At 40.9% G+C, this 21,998-nt stretch overlaps 1 protein-coding gene across 2 annotated transcripts in view; it reads right to left on the bottom strand.

Moving 5' to 3' along the window:
- Window positions 1-21,998, bottom strand: part of MBOAT1 (membrane bound O-acyltransferase domain containing 1) — a 56,256-nt gene that overhangs the window by 12,540 nt on the left and 21,718 nt on the right. For both annotated transcript variants that reach the window (XM_065667229.1, XM_065667228.1), the window contains exons 2-7: window positions 18,856-19,001; window positions 18,277-18,354; window positions 16,414-16,509; window positions 6,821-6,876; window positions 4,273-4,327; window positions 1,389-1,572 (exon numbers count right to left, since the gene is read on the bottom strand). In XM_065667229.1, coding sequence (XP_065523301.1) covers window positions 1,389-1,572; window positions 4,273-4,327; window positions 6,821-6,876; window positions 16,414-16,509; window positions 18,277-18,354; window positions 18,856-19,001 — 615 coding nt within the window. The remainder of the gene's footprint in view (window positions 1-1,388; window positions 1,573-4,272; window positions 4,328-6,820; window positions 6,877-16,413; window positions 16,510-18,276; window positions 18,355-18,855; window positions 19,002-21,998) is intronic.

Here is a 21,998-nt window from a genome sequence, read left to right as displayed (position 1 = left end):
GTACAAGGGACAATTAGGAACCAAAGTTGGTGATGAACTTCACAAGAGACTCCTAACATCGGTCAGTGGAGGTCCTCAAATGAGAAAGGAAATAAGCAAACAAAACCCTACAATGGAAACCAGAAATCCTCCCTATAGGTATTGTCGTCTCCTCTAACTAAAGACTGAATTCCTTCTGAAAGCCAAAAGCATTCAGTACAACAGTAGGTCCTACTGTTCAGCTACCATCCAGAGGTCCAGCTGAAAATCACTTGTCCTAAAAGCATACATCTTACCCCATATTGTGGGAAGGTACACATGCTGTGCCACAGTATTTTCTATTACAGCTCTCTAGCTTTCTATACATTACTATTGACAATCATGCCAGTAGTTTGAAACTCAATTTCAAATACACATCAGGAGTAAACTCTTCTTGATACAGTCATAATTAAAAGGTAAATCTAGTACTTGGGTGCCATGCAAAAATCGACTCACATTCTCAAAAGACCAGTAGCAGTGCAACATGCTATTGAAACAGTGTGTTTTTTGATCTCAAGTACTCTATATATTCTCCATATTCTGGAATAAACCAATGTGCAATTATCTTTAATGCTAATTTTAATGTTTTCTGTTAACTCACATCTAAAATGATACAGGTCTTATTCTGACTAATGTAAATCAGAATTAGCCCACTGAAGTCAGTAGAAATAGAAGAGTGTGCAACAGGAATCAGATATGCATAGGTACATACTCAGCTTCTGAGCAGGCATTCTGCACACACTCACAAAGCTACACATTCAGTGTCACCTTAAGATAAGGGAGAGGACTTTGGCTCTTGTGCTACATTACCCTGCCTTACAAGGTCATTTTCTAAGAAGGTTTTAGTATTATTTTAAATATATAAAATAAAATTTGTGTTAATAGTATGTGAAAAATGACCTCTACATCATCTTACAGCTTGAGATTCTCTTACAAAGAAGAAACTAGCTGGAGAAGCTAGTTTCTGATTAGACACGATTCATGTACTTATAACATCTCTTGCACTATGGGTGAGAATTGACTTGCATTCCTCTTCTGTCTGAAGCTCTTGGTTAGTGTAAAGAATAAAATGCAACTTGTCACTGTCAGAACCTGCAGACCATTCCCATTGCTGCACAAAGGACATGCATTAACCAATGACCCATTTTGTAAGCCGAATGCATTTAGGAATTCAAGAGAAAGACACTAGCCCATTCACCCCTGACCCTGAGATAAAAACAGGGGCTACTTCACAGGAAAAAAACTCACTAATATTTACTGTGAAGATAATCCAAAAATGGATTTTCTTCTTCGTTTTTAATTACGAGATTCATCCTCAAAGTTGTACTCTGCTGCCCTTTGCAATAAGTCTTTGTCATTTTAAAACTTACAGTTGGAGAAGGATCAGGAAGTCTGTCATAACCCTTCTGCTTCCAGTTCACTTCTAACAGTTTCATGTGCACATGCCTCCCTTCAATGAAGGCTATATAATCCTTGTAATTGCTGCAAGGCCCAGCTATGATGCTCATAAAATTGAGGAGATAGCTTAAATACTCCAGTAAAGAAGGTCTTGACCTGTGAAAATCATCCACACACAACAAAACAAAACAAGGTAAAACACAGCAAGGGCTTTTACCAATGCTTTTTGTTGCACTGTTTGCCTCAGCCTCCAGCTCCCTCCTACTACCCTCCCCTCAGCTGAAAGCTCACTAAGTCTGTTTTGGAGAATATGAAGCACAGCCTCTCTTATATCCCAGTGATGTCTGGCAGATGGCAGTCACAACAAGGGTATCGTGGAAGTGCTTAAGCTACAGGTGAGCAAATGCTACTGATTTGAATAGTTGTTATCTTATAGCTTAGAAACATTTTAGTTAAAAAGTTATAAATTTTAAATACCCACTCTCAAACAAAGTTACTTGCACATTTTGAACAGGCCAGGAGTATCCGGAGTGAGAAGCTGGTAACTCTCTTTGAACATCTGTCCAGTATGTCAGGGACCAATAACAGCTGCTAAACCACAAGCTGGGTGACACCGGTCTCACCAAGCTGTGCCATGCAGTACCTTGCCTTCTCATGCAGACCACAGGGCAGGGAGCATTTAAGACAGGACTCTCAGGCCTGAAAGGAGCTCTCATGCACCCTTCAGTTCAGCCTTTTGAAGAATGGGAAATGTGATGTGAGACATAGAGGAAGAGAATGAAGAGGCACTCTGTCCTACTGTGCAAATGAAGGAAGTAATCGACTGTATTGCATCATGAACAGGAAAAGGAACTTATTGGAAAAAAACCCACATAAATTAAAAGACACCTGAAGATGAAAGTCAAAGAAAATCCATCATGTTCATTATTTCCATTTTGCAAATTCCCACAAGTTCCTTTGGGGTTTTATATTAGATGTAAAATGAAGATCCATTGCCCTTACTATGGATCAGTGGCACGGAAAAGAAAGATGCACAGGCCTCTCACCACTAGTGCAATTTGTAAATTGTTGGGCTTGTTTTATTGATGTGGCAGAAAACACCAACGTCCAAATTCTATACAAATACACAGTGCTCTCCACTAACGTCCTAATAGCCACCCTCCAAGTAAACAAGGATGAGTACAGAAACTAGAGCACAGTGGTTCAGGGCTCTCCTATCCAAGAAACAGATGAACGCTCAAAAACTAAAACACACTTAAAATTCCTTTAGACCAAACCAAGTTTCTAGCAGGAAAACTAAGCAACAGTTAAACATTTGCTGTTGCCTACTTTTATTCTGAAGCAGAATTAGCTTGAATAAACAGTTAGCTTAGCCAGGATTTTCTGCGTTCATGCTGGTGGTTATTGTAGATGTTAGTGCCTAAATGGTATGTTCTCTGGTGAAAGCATTCACAGAAAGATGCAGCAAACAACTGGGGTAAGGCTCATCTTTCTGCTCTGCAAAATCAGGTCAATGATTTGGGCTTCTTAGCTCTACAGTAAGATTAAAAATAAGGTCATTAGTTTCAGCTTAGATTCTGCACATGGCTGGGTGGGGAGACATGAGCAATGCATGAAGGAATGTACAGAGGATGGGTGAGAAACAAAAACAGACCAAGAACAGGAGGGAAGACAAAAGGCTGTATTACCAAAGGGGATTTAAAACTCTTCAGTTGTGACTTGTCTGCCACCAGCACTTGAGTTACTGGCATGTACTTTTCTGTTATGAGCTCATCTACTGTACAAGAAAGAAAAAAGAAAAAAAGGCCTGTTTGGTGAGAATTTGACTAGAATTAATCGTATGGTCACAAGGGCCCAGTGCAGCTAAACATTATGCTGTGAGCTATAAAAATAGACACAGAGCTATTGGTCATACCAAAAGTTAAACAAGCCTCCCTACAGGATTTCTGCTTTTCAAGAAATTACTCCCTCCTTACTTTTAGAAGCTCATCAGCAGATTTTCTGATGGCTGAATCTTCTGCCTTGGAAATGAAGGAAATGATTTCCTCAGCCTTGAACGTTTCATGGTGAATAGTAGCTATGGCTCTAAGACTAATTCTGTAACACTAATTCTTCAAGAAAAAAAGAAGAAAGAAAGAAATAAAAAAAAAATCACCTGTATCCTGCATGTGTATTGAAAGATAAATTAGGGAAAAAAGAGGTGCTCAAAGATATGACCAACATGCAGTTTCCCTGCAAACCCTGAGAGGACAAGTCACACAACGCGAAGGACTAGGACTGTTAACATTACGGAGGGAATTAAAAATAAAATTTCAGATTCCAAGAAGTATAGCAAAGAAAAGCAGTACTTGAAGTGGCAGAGTGAAACCAAAACAGATTTTTACTACTACAGTGGTTTGCTGACAGAGGAGTATTCTGCTTGGAAAAATAACATATCAAAGATAAGATGAAGACAACACCCAAAAGTCTATATAGTACAGTCTTGGCTTGGATGTAAATGAGTTGATTCAGCAAAGACTAATTTTGTTGCTTGTGGAGTCTATATTTAAGTCAATGAGATGTTGCCAAGTACTTCAGTGCTTTACTGACCAGCACACAGTGATAAAGACAGAAGTCTTAGACTGAAGAAATAAGAAATTAACCAGGGAGTATATGTTGGTGTAAGGAGGGTACTGACAGCAGCATTACAAACCAAAACTGCTCAAGAAGATAGAGAAAAACCCAGGTAGGACTTTTTGCTTATCATGGGCTGGAAAGAAGAAGGAAACATTTTCATGGCCATGTCATTAAGCAACCTAACCCTAAACTTTTTTGGATTAAATTAAACACAAATCACTAGAAAAATGAAATTCTTACTTTACAGCAAGCCGATTCTGCTCAGCAGTGAGTTCCTCAGCTTGTCGCCCTATTCCTAGAGAAAAAATAAAAGCCACATTAGATGTTTCCAAAAGCCAGACAGTGAAAGCTACCCCTAAAGCCTTGTATTTGTATCCCACAGATAACTTTCTTTAGCCATAAACGTTAAGATTTTGTCACAGGCAGTTGTAATACAGCTCAATTCCTAACTTTCAGATCAAGTATAATCATGTTCTACTCCACCTCTTCATAGAATCATAGAATAGTTAGGGTTGGAAAGGACCTCAAGATCATCTAGTTCCAAACTCCATGGCCATGGGCAGGGACACCTCACACTAAACCATCTCACCCAAGGCTTCGTCCAACCTGGCCTTGAACACTGCCAGGGATGGAGCATTCACAGCCTCCCTGGGCAACCCATTCCAGTGCCTCACCACCCTAACAGTACAGAACTTCCTCCTTATATCCAATCTAAACTTCCCCTGTTTAAGTTTTAACCAATTGCCTCTTGTCCTGTCACTACAGTCCCTAATGAAGAGTCCCTCCCCAGCATCCCTATAGGCCCCCTTCAGATACTGGAAGGCCACTATGAGGTCTCCATGCAGCCTTCTCTTCTCCAGGCTGAACAGCCCCAACTTTCTCAGCCTGTCTTCATATGGGAGGTGCTCCAGTCCCCTGAGCATCCTCTTGGACCTCCTCTGGACTTGCTCCAACAGTTCCATGTCCTTTTTATGTTGAGGACACCAGAACTGCACACAATACTCCAGGTGGGGTCTCACACCCAGTTTCTTATCTCTTTCCCCTTTTTGCACCCTTGCTACACTTTCAGAAAAAGCAGCCATAGTATTCTCCACACATAGTGCAACTCTCAGTGCCATCAGCTGGCAGCAATCCCCAGCAGCCTCTACTGACAGTCCTGGCCTGGAAAAACCTCTGCTACCAGAAGGCAGCGGCTCATCTAAGCACAAGGCTCCCACTGGCTTCTTGGTGAGAAATGGAGCATTTCACAGCAGGAGGAGTGGACAATGGAAGAGAAACAGACTCTTTAGTGAGCAGGAGCTCCACTGGTGTGAACGAGCAGCTGGGCTGCCTGCTGCTGGAGCAAGCCTAAACACACGTATCAGTAATAATCTGGAATTGTGCAGACTGGAAGGGCGACCTCCTGTTGAGTTCTACAAGACCTTTGGGGCCAGAGGTAGGGCACAGACTCACTGCCTAGGAAAACTATGGAAAAGTCTTTTATGATGGCCATCATCATACTGTTCACAGCTCATAGCAAATATCTCAAAACCTTCACTCTGAAGCTTAAATTGCACATACAGTGAGAAATCTCCCTGGCTTCAGCAGAGCAACTCACCATGGTATGAGTCACAGCACTGGAAGCTGAGCATGCACATACACAGCTTCACTAGATCGGGGGCTTGGCATCAATTAACACAGCCGTTCTAAACGTTGTGGCCATAATTACCAATACACACAAATACAAGACCCATTTCCTAAAAAGACTGCTGATAAACTGCTCATTTCCATTCTCTCTCCATTCTTTCAGTTTGCAAATACTGGGAGGGTCTGAGTTCGAGGGAAACGATTAAGCACTTAATTACTTAAGGGGCTGGGTATTTTGTTTGTCTGCTTCCACTTATGGGCAGCTGTATTCCATTCTTGCAAATAGATATTTGTCACTGATGCTTGAACCACAAGCTGCCTCAACTGCGCTATGTATGGAGATTCACAATGTAATGAGCCTTTTCCACCATCATTAATCTGTAGGATTTTTGGTTTTCTTAAAAGGCTCCTGTGTCTGCTGTTATCTTTTCATTCTGTTCGTTTACCTTATATATTTCAGGTGTGCATCTCCTAAATTTTAGGTCATAACTCTATAGCAGGCTACTCATTTAGTCACCACAGCTTATAATGCAATGGGTCTCAGATCATCAGAAAATCACATCACAATGATGATGGTTGATGTTTCTAGCCTTACAGCTGGACTAGACACAGGCATTTTACTGTGAAATAATAGTGCTCTTTGTCACAGCAGAGCACAAGACTGAAGACAATGTTATTTTGCTTGCAACTGTGATTCTCCCTGCACTGGGAAAAAAGCTATTGAATTCCATCTCATAACCCATGGAGTACATTAACACTGTATACATCAGTGACAGCATATTTTTGCTGCATTAATGTTGTTGACTGAACCTTCGTATCAAACACAACTTTTGATTTTCGATAATCAGGAACACTTCAGAGAGCTTAATGGAGGTGCACTGTAGCATCGAAATAGCAGATACCAGTACTAGCTAAAATCCAAATAAGATCCCCCCAGGGAGTACCTAAGGGGGGAAACCAGTTGTCTTTGTTACTGCAAAGACAGTTCAATCCTAGAGAAGTGATCGAAACATGAAGTTTCTAATTTTCAACCACAAAAACATTTTACTTCTTTCTTTGGAGCAGTTCGCTGAACTATTTCATCCACTCTGTAACTCAACCACAGAATGCCCTTGAATAAAAAGACTGTCTTCAAAACATGGGAAGAAATTCCTTTTCTTACCATCATGTAACTGGCATGCAAGTGTTGTGATCTTCTGTGTAATTATCATCAGAGGACTATAACAAAGAAAAACAATAGTCACATGTCTTGTAATACGGATTATTCCCACCTTTCTTACTGAATATCTTTATCCCTTTAAAAGGCATAACTGTACTTGCAACAAGTGGAAAACATCCAATTAAAACTGAAGGAGGCACTCAGGCATAAGACAATTGCCTGGGTTCAAAACAACCCCACAGTAGCTTGCACTGGAATTCTTAATTGCTAAATGGGCACAAAGCCTTATTTTATTTCTCCCCATCCTGCAGCAGTGCAAACTGTAATTCAGGAGGAATTGCACCACTAGGAAATACAAGCTTCTGCAATCAACTAGGTTTCTTTTCAAACAAAGACCAAATTTAAGCCCCATACAACACAAAACTAGAATACAGCAATACTGCTGTAACATAACTGTCTCTTCTTAATGTTACTCCCCTATTGTCTGTCTCCTCAGTGTCCTAAAAAAATGTTGACTCTGCAGATACACATGCTTATTTCCCCTCATGAATAGCCCTATCAATTAATTAGGACTGCGTGCAAATACTAGAATAGCTGTCAGCACAGCAGTTTCCCCACTCTCTTCTTGGACAAACAACTGGCTTGTGGATAGCCTGTCCAAGATGTACCATCCAACTAGGAATGTCTGGCATGTGTGATCTGGTGCCTCCAAAAAACATGAGCTAGCTGTAGATGAGCTGCGCTTTCAGGCTACAACCACCCAGCAGCTTTGGTGTCAACCAGACAAGCAGTGTAGGAATAGCCACTACATTCAATAGGACTGTGTATACTTCCTATATGCAGTTTTATAGAGCTTCTTAGCGTTGTGGGAAATGTGAGCTGCTGCAGGGGGAAAAAAAAAAAAAAAATGGAGGAAAAAAAGAGAAAAATTCAGCTTGGTGCATCAGTAGCTGGTCCCCACGAGGGTAAAGGATGCAGCCAGGAGTATTCAAAAGAATGAGTGGAAAACCACTGGGGACAACTAACTAGTCCCTCACAGGCAGAGGTTCCAGGGCTAATTGTGATCCATATACAGCTTCTAAGGGCTGGGGAGGCCTAAACACAAAACCTGATCTGGAAGGACACTACCTTTGAGACCTTCACAACCACAAGCGCCAGGAGATTGTAATGGGTGATGAGGATACATCATTATTTAAAAGCATTAATTGTGATATGTAAAACCAGCTCCACAAAAGAGATTCATCTGTGCTGAGGACTAATGCAATGGATTGTGATAAATTTTCAGCATAAACCATACAGAGGTTTCTTCTTGAACACAAATGACATCTTCAACATGGAAATAAAAACCCAAATTTGTGTACATTATGTTTACAGAGTTTGACCATTATATGGAACTTTTTAAAGAAAAAGAGACATAGATGATTACTCCAAATATTATGGCTATCCAGTTCAAATATGGTAGCAGATTGTCTCGAATTCAATGAAAGAAAAAATGCTGAAAGCTTTTTTTCAGCAATGTATATTCCCCAACCAATTTCTCAAGGTAAGAAGAAAAGTGAAAGTTACCATCAATGATAAATCTATCTAAAATAACAACTGTTCATGATGAATCTGTCTAAAATAACGAATGTTCATGTTCTGCAGAGATTTTCAAGATTCCGTATCATCCTTGACTATATCAACCTACTGGTTACAATCAAATGTAAACTTAATGTCTAAGATAAACAGTTTACAAGCCAATTATCCCACTATGATAAACCAAACTGATTATCAAGGTAATTCATATGCTAAGCATGGCAAACACAATAATATTGGAAAAAGACATTCTTTCTTCGTAAGTGGCTTTGGTTTTGGTTTGGTTTTTTTTAATACTAATTATGGCTGACCTTTTTCAGGAGTCCACATGTAATTTGCGTTTTCTACCCAAAACCAGAGAACGTGCAGTATCAGCCAATTTCTTAATCAGGAACTATTTTTATCACTTCAGCAGTCCCTACTTGAAATGCCAGTTAAAAAAGTTTGCTCAGAAAACCCAGAACATGCTTAAATATACACCAATCTGGAATACAACTCTAACACAAGGGTTTATACACCAGCTGTTTCTGGGTTATCTAGACTGCTGATGGCAGCTAAGGAATGGAAGAATATAGCAATGACTTTCACCTTCTAAGTGACTCCAATATTATGAAAGTCATTCTAGTTTTTATTCCAACTCATCTTTCAAGAAAAAAATATTTATAAGCTGTTTCCACCACTATCTTCAACATCTTATTTCTCAAAGTAGATTTTCCCCATTCAGACAACATTTAGCTTTCCTTTCAAAGACAAGTAAATCCAGATTCTTTAAGCATATGAAAAAGCAGATTTTTTTTAATCCTTAAGAGAGAGAGAGGCTGTCAGTGATCCAGCAGTTCTACTGCAATAAACACAGATTTTTATTTTGTCAGTGCTTGACCTATTAGCTCTGTGGGTGAACACTAACACTTTGTTCAAAGTGGTTAAATTTGTTGCGTATGTTTCTTACAGTAAGCACTTTATGCCAATATTGAAGTGGGTAACTTTAAACCTCAGGCTCCGAGCCAAAACTGTGTGCCTTTAAGTGCCTAAATTTAGACACTTGTCTTAGAAAATTGGGCCTCCCAGTGTAAGCTGGAGAACCAAAATGCAAACAATCTTGATATGCTGATTAACCGAGGGGAGCAAAGTGCAGCCTGCACTAAAGTCACACAATGTATAAACAGAGAAGAGAGAGGTTCTCTTCATCTATATTAGGAATTCATCGCCTCATTGACAGCACATTAAAACCTAGCAGAACAAGTCACTTTCCTGCACTTTAATCAGAGAAGACAGTCTGCCTGCCCCAAGTCCCCGCTCCAGTGGAGACATGCAAGCACAAAAGTGATGCTGCTGACACTGTGGGTGAGAGGGAGATCCATAAAGAACATCTGAGATACCTTCAGCTCTCTCTCCTGCCATCGTCGTATTACACATTTACATATCTTTTATATAATCCAATCGGGAAGGTGGAAACCAGCTGTACAGTGGCAATAGGATGACACCCTCTAAATCTTTCACAAGATCAGTATCAGATACCATTAAATGCTTCACACAAAGGGTAAGCAAGGTTTCAAGTAAACAGGGAGCATCTTCCTCCTCCCTCACCCATATATCATTCCCCCACTGACTTGATTCCAGTGGGGAACCAAGCCTTCACTGCAGGTAAGGGCAGAGCACAACAAAACAATGGCAGTACTGGAGCTCCCCCTTCTTCTGGCACCCCTTTGGGTTGTGGATGCCCCCCTTCTGCACACTTACACCCATCCCATTTCTCCCTGGGGATTCACCAATCTATCCTCATCTCACACATGCACAGAGCAAATCTAGGACTGTTTTTATTTTTCCGGAAGGAAGTGCAGGGCAACGCATGAGGATGCAAGTCTTGAAGCAGTATTAAAAATTAGATAAGAAAAATACATCTAATATAGGGTGGAATTAGTACCATCATTTCCTAAATAGACATGTGGGGTTTGATTTAAAACTTGGCCATAGCATTGAATTATCATTTCTATTCAGCCTTTCAAGCAAGCTCTAATTTTAAAAAGCAATAAAATGTTGCATAAGTCAATAGATAAAATATTGCATTATATCACATATAGTCACCTGTTTCCTACAAGATAATATTTTAAACCTTAAACTCTACTGGAAAAAGTCTGCAGTGCTACAAACAAGAAGAGGAGCTCAGAAACCTATAATACTTCTGACCACCTTGAAAACTTGTCCCAGGGAATCAGTATGAAATAGGAAACTTCAACAAATAATAATAATAAAGTAATCAACCAACCAACCAACGCAAACTGTCCTTACATTGTGTTAAATACTAAAAAATAACCTTAAAAAGGAAGACAAAAATCCAACAGTTTCCAGAGAGCACTCCACAGTGGGTTTTACCCCCCTAATTAAACCTTCTAACCGAAAACATACCAGCTAATGTAATTTTTAAACATGGCTTCCCTCCGTGTAATAAATTCACCCAGAAGCACAGGCCAGTGGAAACAAAGAGGTCAGCATCAGCTGTAGACTGCCGCGGGGATCCTTCCCATATCACAGGCTGGCTTCTACACTGAGCAAGCTTCGATGCTTATGAGAGAAAAGACGTTTACCAAGCAGAGTCTGCCTGACCTTAGGTAATCCCGTCAAGGAGTCTGGCACATGCTTGCTAGAAATAGTTTCCACTGACCTGATTTCACTGACAGAGGAGGTGGAGTCAAAAGGCTCACTGCAGACAGGACTCTAAACCAGCAGACATGTATTTCACTTTTATCTCTTTAGCCCTGAAGCCACAATGAGAAGTTCACACAGTCACACTCTGCTGCAACACAAACTGTGCTGCCGAGGGATCACCAAGCCAGAGATGCCACAACAACAGCTTTTACCGGCAGTGGGCTCTTACTTCTGCTTTCGACAGCAAAATGAAGAAGTGCTGAAGGAAAAATACTTCACTAAACACACTCATGCTTCCACAGCAACTTACAGTTTGGTTCATGTGGGTTTTTTGGTGAAAGCTCGCATAGGAGCATTTTACTTGAAAGAGTATTTACTTCTGGAGAAGTGGCCTGGAATACACCAGCTGTGCAGAGCTCTCTAGTAGTGACTGCCTGCTTGAATTTTGGCTAATTCCCACATTGCAGCTCTTGCAGGGCTTCTGTGTAATCACTGGGAAGTGATAAATCATAGAATCATAGAATGGTTTGGGTTGGAAAGGACTTTGAGATTGTCTAGTTCCAACCCCCCTGCCGTGGGCAGGGACACCTCACACTAAACCATGCTCTCAGTGCAGTTTCAAGTGCGTAAATGCCCAGAGGAGCAGCCAAGCAGCAAGCAGGCATGGAAACCAGGTTGACACCCCCTTATTCACCCTGCACCTGCGCTGTTGTACTACCCCTGGGGACTTGCTGCAACCAGAGTTACTGAGAGCCGTCAAATACGCCCTGCAACAACACACTGCACTTCGCACATTTAAAAGACAAGAAAATAAAAAGAACAAAGTAAACATGCAGGACCAGTTGGTATTTCTGCACTGTGTTCTGACAAGGTAACATAAAACATCTATGTTTGTTTCCATCTGCAAATGTATTTCCTTCATAGAAAAAGACTGTTGTATCTTTGTTCCCTCCTTTTGTGGCTGATACTAAGCCACTGAGAGGGGAAAATAACAGCAAGAAAGCACTAACCGCCCAACAAAAATTCACTGCCTAAAGTGATGTTTGTTACTTAAGTATCTGCTTACATGACTTTCTGAGAGGGCTTTTTCAAAGACCATCCCTTTCTAAGCAGTTTGCTGATAATGCTGCTGCTGTTCTGCATTTGGGATATAGCAAGCACAAAGAGATGTCCGCTCCTTCTGGAGAGTGATGTCCACCAAATTGTTCACGTAAGAGTGAGAGTTGACATCTGCAGGGAGGAAATCTGCTCAAGTCTCCCTGATGGTTCTCTCCAAGACCAATAGAATATTGAAAGCAATGCCAGTGTGCGTGGCGATTTTCACAAACTGACCTTTTCTGTAAGGAATAGCAAGAAACTCACATATGCACAGTCATTCCCTCATGGTCACCGAATGAGCTGCAGTATTAGGAAATTTTGCTTAGACACTGCAAGAATTCAAAAAGGAAACAAAAAAAAAACTTCATGTTCTTAATCGAGCAAAGGATTAAAGTAGATACAACTTCCACATGGATGAGGAGCTCCTCTGAATTCTGTCCAGATGATCACATGAATACTCTATTTGTTCATGTAGCTTGCTAGATTGAAACCATGTTTACTACTAGTTTCCAAACATCCCAATCAAGATCCCTTGATTTATTTTAAACTAGTTTATCTCTAAAGCCATATTATTCAGTCTGAGCCCATGATACAAAGAAAAAAACCCAACAAAATGTGTGCTAGTGTTACCATTTTTATGAAGTTGTATAGAAACCAGGCAACTTACCAGCATAATCCTCTTAGCACAAAGAAAAATAAATGAGAGAAAGAGAGAGAGTTAGGATTCAGTTTTCCTAGGTACAATGTATAAATGCCACAGCAAACCAAGCAAAATAAAATACGCATGTTTCAAAGATTGATTTGAGTTCAAGGAGAAGCACAGCATTCAGTTATTTTACAATCAGTGTTCAAAAATTAATAGTTTTCTTTAAGAAAGTAGTGAAGAGAAAATTGCTACATTATGTCACTGAAATGAAAACTTTGGTAAAACAGAATCATAGAATCGTTAGGGTTGGAAAGGACCTCAAGGATCATCTAGTTCCAAACCCCCTGGCCATGGGCAGGGACACCTCACACTAAACCATCCCACACAAGGCTTCATCCAACCTGGCCTTGAACACCGCCAGGGATGGAGCACTCACAACCTCACTGGGCAACCCATTCCAGTGCCTCACCACCCTAACAGGAAAGAACTTCCTCCTTATATCCAATCTAAACTTCCCCTGTTTAACCCATTACCCCTTTTCCTGTCACTACAGTCCCTGACAAAGAGTCCCTCCCCAGCATCCCTATAATCCCTTCAGGTACTGGAAGGCTGCTATTAGGTCCCCACGCAGCCTTCTCTTCTCCAGGCTGAACAGCCCCAACTTCCTCAGCCTGTCTTCATACGGGTGGTGCTCCAGTCCCCTGATCATCCTCTTGGCCCTCCTCTGGACTTGTTCCAACATATATAATTTTTAACAACTAATTGAAATTAAGGTGTAGCAAACTGGAACTGGTTTCCATTAAAACCTGGCACATAGTTAAAAAAATAAAATGGAGATTACGCAAAAGTACTAGCAGATACAGGAAAAACTTTTAAATCAAAAAATTGCTGCAAGCAGCTTGAGCACAGTTTTGATTGTGGGAATCAGTGACCAGGCCCACCCTTTGCGTGGGTTGCAAGAATTAATGAGTCATTAGAAGTGAACAAGTTTCCTTCTTAACTTTGAAGTGATGAGTCTCACTTTGATACTCCATTTTCCAGTTTACTTAAAACATGACTCGAAAGTTACCCTGTTCTACCAATCTTTACCTGCATTTTACAAGCTGTGTTCTCAAAATGGGGGACTCCAAACAAACAGCAAAACCAGCTATTACTAAAGAACCTCCACTTCCACTCCCCGTCCCCCCCCCCCCCCCGCCCAAATAATCTATTTGCAAGCACACATCAAAAGGGTTATACATGCAAGCTGTTAAGTGCACAAAGCAGGTCAAGAGAACAAATGAGGTATGCCAGCTTTCAGCACCAACACTGTGAAACACTCCTTCAGCATGTAGTTCATCACTTTGGGGAACTGACATTGCAAAGCTGATAGCAGTAGAACTGGTTACATGTCTATTTGATGTGGATTAAAACTTCCCCCTTGAGATTAGGTATCAGACTTACAGGATACTGAGAACTTAAACAAGTCAACAAGTGAGAGGCTCTTTGTCCCCTTTTAAAGATGCCCTTAAATAGAGTGCTTTGCCCTCTCAATTTATGCCCCCAGCTACTTCACCCAAAAGAGTGTGAGGCTGGAGGGAAATGGGCATTGCTCCATGGATTCTGTCTCAGTTGCTTCTGAAGGCCTGAGGGAGAACTTGAAAGCCATCCTTCCAGCCAGGAGGCTGTTTGAATGCTCCCCTATTACTACATGCAATAGATGTGGAACCATAAAACATGGGAGAATGAGCAAGAAGGGGCTGAGTTGTTGCTCATACATGGTAAAACTCTGGTCAGGGAATATGTTTTGTCTCTCTAGGTCATCACATCTGTTTAGGTATGTGCATAAAGTTTCAGTGAGCACATACAATTTACAGCTCAAGAAAACCAGTTTTAAGACAGATTTATGAGATTGACCTTTGTTTCAGCACTTTGGATTGCAAGTTTTTACTGATACCACTGCAGTATTTTTATTTCGTCTTAGTTTTCAAAATACATCATGAAGATGTAGCTCATATCCATACTACATTTTCCAGTTGTTTACTACTTGGTGCCTTAATGTTTGACTGAAGTTTAGGAATTGGTTTATATCTTGAAGCATCAGGACAAAATCAAATAACAGAGTAAGTTCAGTACCATTACTATCCTAAAGCTCATCACTAGAGAAGAGTAGCTCCATTTTCATCAAGAAAGCCGAAAATGTTATTAACAGCCACCATTCCATTCTTCCACCCACAGTCTCAGCTGGATCTTTATTAAATGTTTTCAGCGGCAGACAACTAATACACCACACAGTGCATTTCTGAACACACTGCTCAGAAAAGCATGCTTTCTTGCATTTCTCTGTCGCATAAACACACACACAGCTACAGCATTACAATCTTATTTGTAGGCTTCTTGGTATGTCATGCTCTTTCAGGACATGATTTTGTATATTAAAAGAACTGCAGAAAAACATAGAACTAAATTTCTCTAAATGCACAAGTTATCATTTCTGCCCCCTACTCTAATTACAAAATAAAACAAAAACAAAACCCAAATTAAAAGTCAAAAGTCTTTGAGGAATTTTGCCCCTACTCCCTGAAATGCAATTAAAACCTTAAATCCACCACTCACACAGACAGCAAAAACCTTTGGTTTCCTTCTCTATGCCTATAAGAAGACAGAAGCTTGGAAAAGGCATCAACCTACTTGTGCCAGCTTACAGAAGCTTTTCTTAGTATGTTACTAATTACTCTGTATTCAGACATTCAATTAAACAAGTGGAATACAGATTAGCACATTGTTTTCAAATCATGCAAGAGCATACTTTCCTCTTATAGACAAAATATACAGGGTTAGCTGTGTTTTTGCAAAGCATCCTCTACTGCTTCAGCTAAATCAGAGACCACAGTATACGTGAAGAACACTGTTCCACAGAAACGCATGCCATATAAAAAGTTGTACCAGCCACAACCCATCCCTGTGGGATAACCTGTAAGCCCAACACCAGCAGCGAAAGATGATTCTGTTTGTCTGTCTGCTTGGGTTACCCATCCACCAAACCTCCCAGCTCCTCCGGCCGCTCACCCGCTGCTCAAGTCTTGTCCTCCCACCCACTGGAGTGCCTGGGGTGGGAAACACCTTCCCAGTGGGGGCATCAAGATAAATCAGAACACAGCAAAGAATGACCCAGAGTGATGGCAGTGCCTAGGAAGGTGGAGGAGAGCAGCTCACCCCACCTCTCAGAGCAGACCACCAGGGACCAGAGCACCAGCTGTGCTGCTCACCTCCAGCAAGCCACTGTGCAGATTTATTTCACTTAGAGCCGCCTAGGAGAAGTCTAGCTAATCAAGGTCTACCTTCCTAACTAGACAGTGCCTAACAAGAAAACAGCAGAAGCAGTGAATCAATGCAAAAAATCACAGCATTTATTCCTTCCTTCCTAAAAAACAAACAAATAGGAAAAGCAAACCAAAAACCACAACATCAAAACACAACAAAAAACAAAAACAAACAAAAAAACAAATAACCAACAAAATAAAAAGCCTTAGAAAAAGCTTAACAAAAACAAAATTGCAAGTGCTCCACAGATAACATAAAATTATTCTTGAAACATACTGAATTCAACTAATGCTAATTGACACAGGACCCAGCTCACAGACTCACTCACCCGGAAAAATCTGTAGTGAGAATACCGTAATGAAATATGTATATTCGGCTTATGTGGCACAACGTGAGGTATCCCATAGCTACAACAAAGGAGTACCTAAAAACGTAACATACAGAACACACAGTTACCAACACAAGTACCAACATGAGCTAGAATCACTCAAATAGATCTGGGGCTTGTTTAGGAGCGGAGTTTGACTTTTGCAAATTAGGTTGTTAAGAAGTCTGAAGCCATGTTACAAGATCCGGCAGAAACTTTCAAAGAGGACTGATAGTTTTGTGTACCCAACTCAAACATTACAGAGGTGTCTCCTCACACTGGGGGTGGGAAACGGAATAAATAAGAACACCTCGAGTCAGGCATTTAAATTTCAGAGTTCCAGCCTCACATATTATTTTGTTATGTCTGAGCCAAGTATTTGAAACCAGGCGTTACTGTATGCACATCACTGGAGCTATTTCCTGCCTTTTTTGTCTGTAAGTGTTCTTTATTTACATGTACAGCTTTCTTAAGCATTCCTTAAGTGGAGTGTGGCAAATTCTCTCTGTTTTTTGAGATGATCTTAAAATTATGTCAGGCAGGACAGTAGCATCACTGTCTCTTTAAGAGTTGAATGGACTGAGAACTGGAAGTGTTGCAGGATCTAGCGGGGGCAGCCATTCATACAGCTAACTTCTCCCTGTATTTAACCGAGCAAGGAAGAGGATACTGGGAAGGTAAGTGAATGGATACTTGGAAACACACTGATACATGAAGCAAACTAGACAGTTCCATGGAGAGCTGGGACACCAGAATTGTGTCACATGGACAGGCATCAGACTCTCAGACAGTCCAGGCCCTGAAGACAAGTGAAGAAAGGGTTTCCATTCCCCAGCTTAAACTGATGTGGATGTGAGCATTCAGCAGCAGTTACAGAAACAGCCACACAGCATAAAGACAGAAATCACTTGTAAAATACCCAAACCACAGTATTAACTGCATGCTGTTAGGGAGAACAACTCAAAAGTAAAGATGTGGGATTAATTGCCAGCTCATCCTTCTAGCCTGCTATAAAGTAGTGGTGTTACAAATAAAAATCCTTATTTGTGCAGATGATTGGGAAGCAAATGACTCCACCTGCACAATCTTAAAAACACTCATGTGCTGAACTCTAGCAGAGAGTATGGTACCCAGACAAGAAGGCTCAATGACGAGCAGAGTTCTTCCACATGGACTTCCTCTTAGTAAGTGAAAGAAGCATATGTAACTAAGATGTAGTTTTCATTTCCATACAAAAGCACTTTTTGCCTTTGGGCCAGGAAGACAGTCATTTTATAAAGCACTTCAGGGTCTTAAAGTGTCTTTCTTCCTCTCAGACATTCGTTTAGGGAAAAGAAAGATCCCATGGTGGTGAACTTCTCATGATGATGCTGCAAGGTTCTGCTTCAAAACAATGACATTTCTGGTACTTTCTACTTTTCAAGCTCAAAGCCCAGTACCAAATGCAAGACTTAATTTCATAGATCACTAACTTCAGCTGCCACAATGACCTTATTTGAACTGCCTAACTCAAGAATAAGTGGAAAATAACTAAAGGCCAAACAGCAAGGGGAAAACACATTAAAAAGAATTATAAAAAGCAATCCTCAAGACACAAGACCAAGGAGAATATGACTTCATTATGTTTAAGAAACCAGAGGTTTAGGCATAAATTATTAAGCCTGCAAAAGCCAACTTTTGAGGCCAGCAGTTTCGTAGGGAGATGCAATATATCAATGCAAAAACCACAAATTGAAATTACAGCTGCTTCTGTAACAGAATGAACAAAGCTCCTGCAAGTAACTGGGAAATCAAGTCTCTAGACTTACAGCCACATTAGCTCACCTGTGGATGTTGGGAATACTTGCCATATTCATAATGCCATAGTTCATCATCACCAGGACAAAAAGATGAATGGAATACCTTGAAGACAACAAAGTGAGTATTTAGATAATTTCTACATGACCTGGAAGGGGTGGCAGTTAAGAGTGAGGAAGTATTTTTCCATGCAAATGACATAAATGGAATTTCATATCAGGGTATCAGTAAACATGGATTATCACAATGACATCTTTATAGCCTGCTATCCATCAGAAGTTAATATTTATGCCAAGATATATTGTCAGTGTATTTCATTGAAAGAAAGACTAGCCTGACTCAAAGTGCATATTCAAACTTAACACATCTTTACCAAAAGAGGCATCTTTGCAGCGGACTGGTGTGGCTCTAGCTTCCAGAATAAACACCACAGATTAAGCACTTGACTCAAATACTTTCACGGCTCGTTTTACTTTGAGGGTTTGGCAATTGTTTAGAATAACATAGAAAGTGCCTTAAGACTAAAACGATGTAATCCAGAAAAGCCAACGTGAAGTTTAAAAATACTTTTGACCCAAGCCTTGTCTTTGGTGACCAAGTACTCACCACCCAAAGCAGAAGACAGCAAAGTATATCCCAAAGAGGGTGGCAAATGCATGGCGAACAGCAGAGCTGGCATGGCTGGGACCCAAATAAATACGAAACCAAAATGCAGCCAGAAGCGCAAAGAGTTGACAGGCTACAAAATTGATCTGTAAAAGACAAACAAACAAAAAATGGTTGTGATTCTTGGAGGATGAGGGGCAGGAGTTGCTCCATCCACAGAACAATAAAAAGTAGAGCCAGGAAAAGGAGGGAAAAGAGGGAGAACAATGACTTTTGTTTCTTAGCATTCTGACTTGTGAGCCCAAGTGATAACTTTGCTAGGCCAATGACAAAAGGGATTAAACCAGCACATAGACAACCAAAAACTCAGACAAGAGGGCAAGCAGGTTCCAGTTACCCAGGGTACAGGCAGGCTCCGGGCTGTTCTCACTCTCCCCAGGGCAGGGCTCTGCTCTGCTGCCAGCAGCACTAGCATACCAGCACAAGCCAGGCTCAGGGGACATCAACCCCTTTTTGTCATGTTAGGAAGCAGAGGCCAGGAAGCAGAGGCCAGGAAGCAGACCAGGACTCTGAAGCATTGTCCTAGTGCCCAGCTTTCTGCACAAACCCCAAAACAAGGGCAAACACAACAATCCTGGTGTGATGCTGTTTCACAAGCAATAACTGGAAAGCCTTCTTAGCAGAAAGCCTCCACTCCACAGCATCCTCCAAGCTGGCCTTTCAACTTACCATTTTTTTAAAGTTCAGGAGTGCAAAGAAAACAACTTTGCTCTACTATCACACAGGCAGCTAAGGGAAAATGCTTCTCTACCATTCTTTGGCTACTGCACATCTCTATAGAGCATGGGAAAGCAGCCTGGCCCCATTGTAAGAGGTGCCAATCGCAACGTGAACACAAGACAGGTATATTCGGAGAGCAGGCAGTCCTTGACTACAGGCTACTCTTATCAGACACAAGGACAAGCAACAGCTTCAGTATCCTCAGAAGAAAACCAACACCGAACTGCCTTCTTGAAGTCACCTTCTCTTCAACAGCCTCAGCAAATATCGCTGAAGTCAGAGGAACAACAGAGGTCAGGAACTGTCTCTAACAGAGGAGTATAGCATTAGGATACATCCCTAAGTCTAGCCTGGACCCCAGATAGTGGGAGTTAAATTTATGTGGCTGCCATATTTTCTTTTTCTTTTTTAATGAAAAAAAAAAAAAGAAAAAAAAAAGGACTGCAGCCAAATAAATTAATTTTAAGGGAAAAACAAACAACCAAAACAAAACAAAAAAAAAACCACACCCGAGGACTCCCCAACAGCAAGTCATCCTGGAATGAGCAAAACTAAACAGGCTGCAACATTTAAGCAATCACTTGGATTAGAGGATTATCCAAAGCTGTCAACCCAGGACAGCATGATATATCTCACTTGGAAGTGCTCCGACATGCTGGCTGTCCAGAGGTGGTTGGATTTGGGCAGGCTTCTTGTCAAAAACATTTACAATGTGTTTAACAAGATACTACAGCCCCAAACTGTTTTCATTCTCATGGACTATATTCAGCACAGTGCTGGACAAGCAAATGTTTTTATCACAGGTTTGTTGGGTACGTTGCTGCAGTTCTTTTATTTCAGTGGTGCAGACAGCCATGCAATAGAATAATGCAGTAATCTAAATACTTGGATATGCTGAATTTTAGTTCTCTAGAGCAGAGACAATATCAATTTATTTCTTGTTCATGTAAGCAACCAGAATTTATTACAGATGGTATCATAGAGCTAGATTTAAATGTAAGCAATTCTTATTTTCCATGCAAGATTTAAAAAGTAAGAACAAAATTACACTGGTCTCACAAAGCCCAAATGCTGCAATACAAATGCCCGACTCTCATCTGGTCTATTACCACACAGCTCCACTCAGAACACTAACTCCTCCCTACCCTCCTTCCACAGCCATAGGTGCCACAGAAATGACTGAAGAGAGGACATGCCCTATAGGGCTGCTCTGATTGCATCCTTTCTAAGCAAGCTTCTAACACTGATGGATGCCAGCTCATCAATGACAACTCAGTGAACCTTAATACCACTTTAGCCTACTTCATACTCTTACATCCAGTGCAGCAGCTCAATTTTGTGGCATGCAGAGCTCCTCTGATTCAGTATAAAGAGGGAAAGTGCAGAGATTCCAAGAAACTTGATGTGGCCGATTGTTTTAAAGACAATACCCACTTCTGTGCAGCATCACTCATAGAAGCTTTAGACCAGTAAAAAAAAAAAGCCATTAAGATAAGCAGCTAATTGCAATGTACTTTCATTCAATTATTATATGGTCAGCCTGAGATGTTAAAAATGCTGGGACTTAAGAGGTTCACACCACAGCAAAATGAAAGTGCAAGACCCCATATGAGACACACTTATAACAACATTTACATAGCCAAGGCAGCAGAAAGCAAGCAACAGAGACTTCAACACACAGTATATGACAGCACAGCAGCCTTGCATACCTACACTGTTGCTTGCTTCTTGGTGCTACTTGGATTAAAGTTAGCAGGGAGCATCAACCATGCCACTACCACATCTCTAATTTGTTGTGCGAAAGAACCCAGACAATGTCTCCTCTGTGCTGTTTTCACAGGAGCAGGGGTAAAGCCTTCTACTAAGATAGAAGCAAAAGTACATGCTAGCCTTACATTTCAGTCAGCTTTCAAGTTAAAAGGGCTGTTTCTGCAGAGCAGCCGAACATCAGAGACCTAAAGTACTCAGCAAGCAATCATCTCAGAACACTAGTTTACACTTTTTGCAATGAATTAAGCTAGAAAGTACCTTACAGAAGTATGATTACAACACACCTCTAGAAGTTACAGGTATGATTCAAAACCCCCCTTTTTTCAGGATCCATAAATGACAGAGGCAGTGTCAGAGGTACAAATACAAACCAGGATTCCTCAATGTCATATGAACATTACGTGACTTATCACAATAGCATCTAGAAGGCTGCACCCAATGCACTGCTTGGGAGATCAACTTCCAGATACAAAAAAAAAAAAAAAAAAGCAGTCTGATATGTAGAAAGACAAGACTTTTGCTCACTGGCCAAGAACATTCATGCCTTTGCCCTTCCTTCTGAACTGCAGCCACTGTAACTCTTCAGCAGCTTT

This window comes from Lathamus discolor, chromosome 2 (assembly GCF_037157495.1).
Source record: "Lathamus discolor isolate bLatDis1 chromosome 2, bLatDis1.hap1, whole genome shotgun sequence".
Classification (NCBI taxonomy): Eukaryota; Metazoa; Chordata; class Aves; order Psittaciformes; family Psittacidae; genus Lathamus; species Lathamus discolor.
Note: the sequence above shows the minus strand (reverse complement) of the source record. Positions and strands in the feature narration are given on the sequence as shown.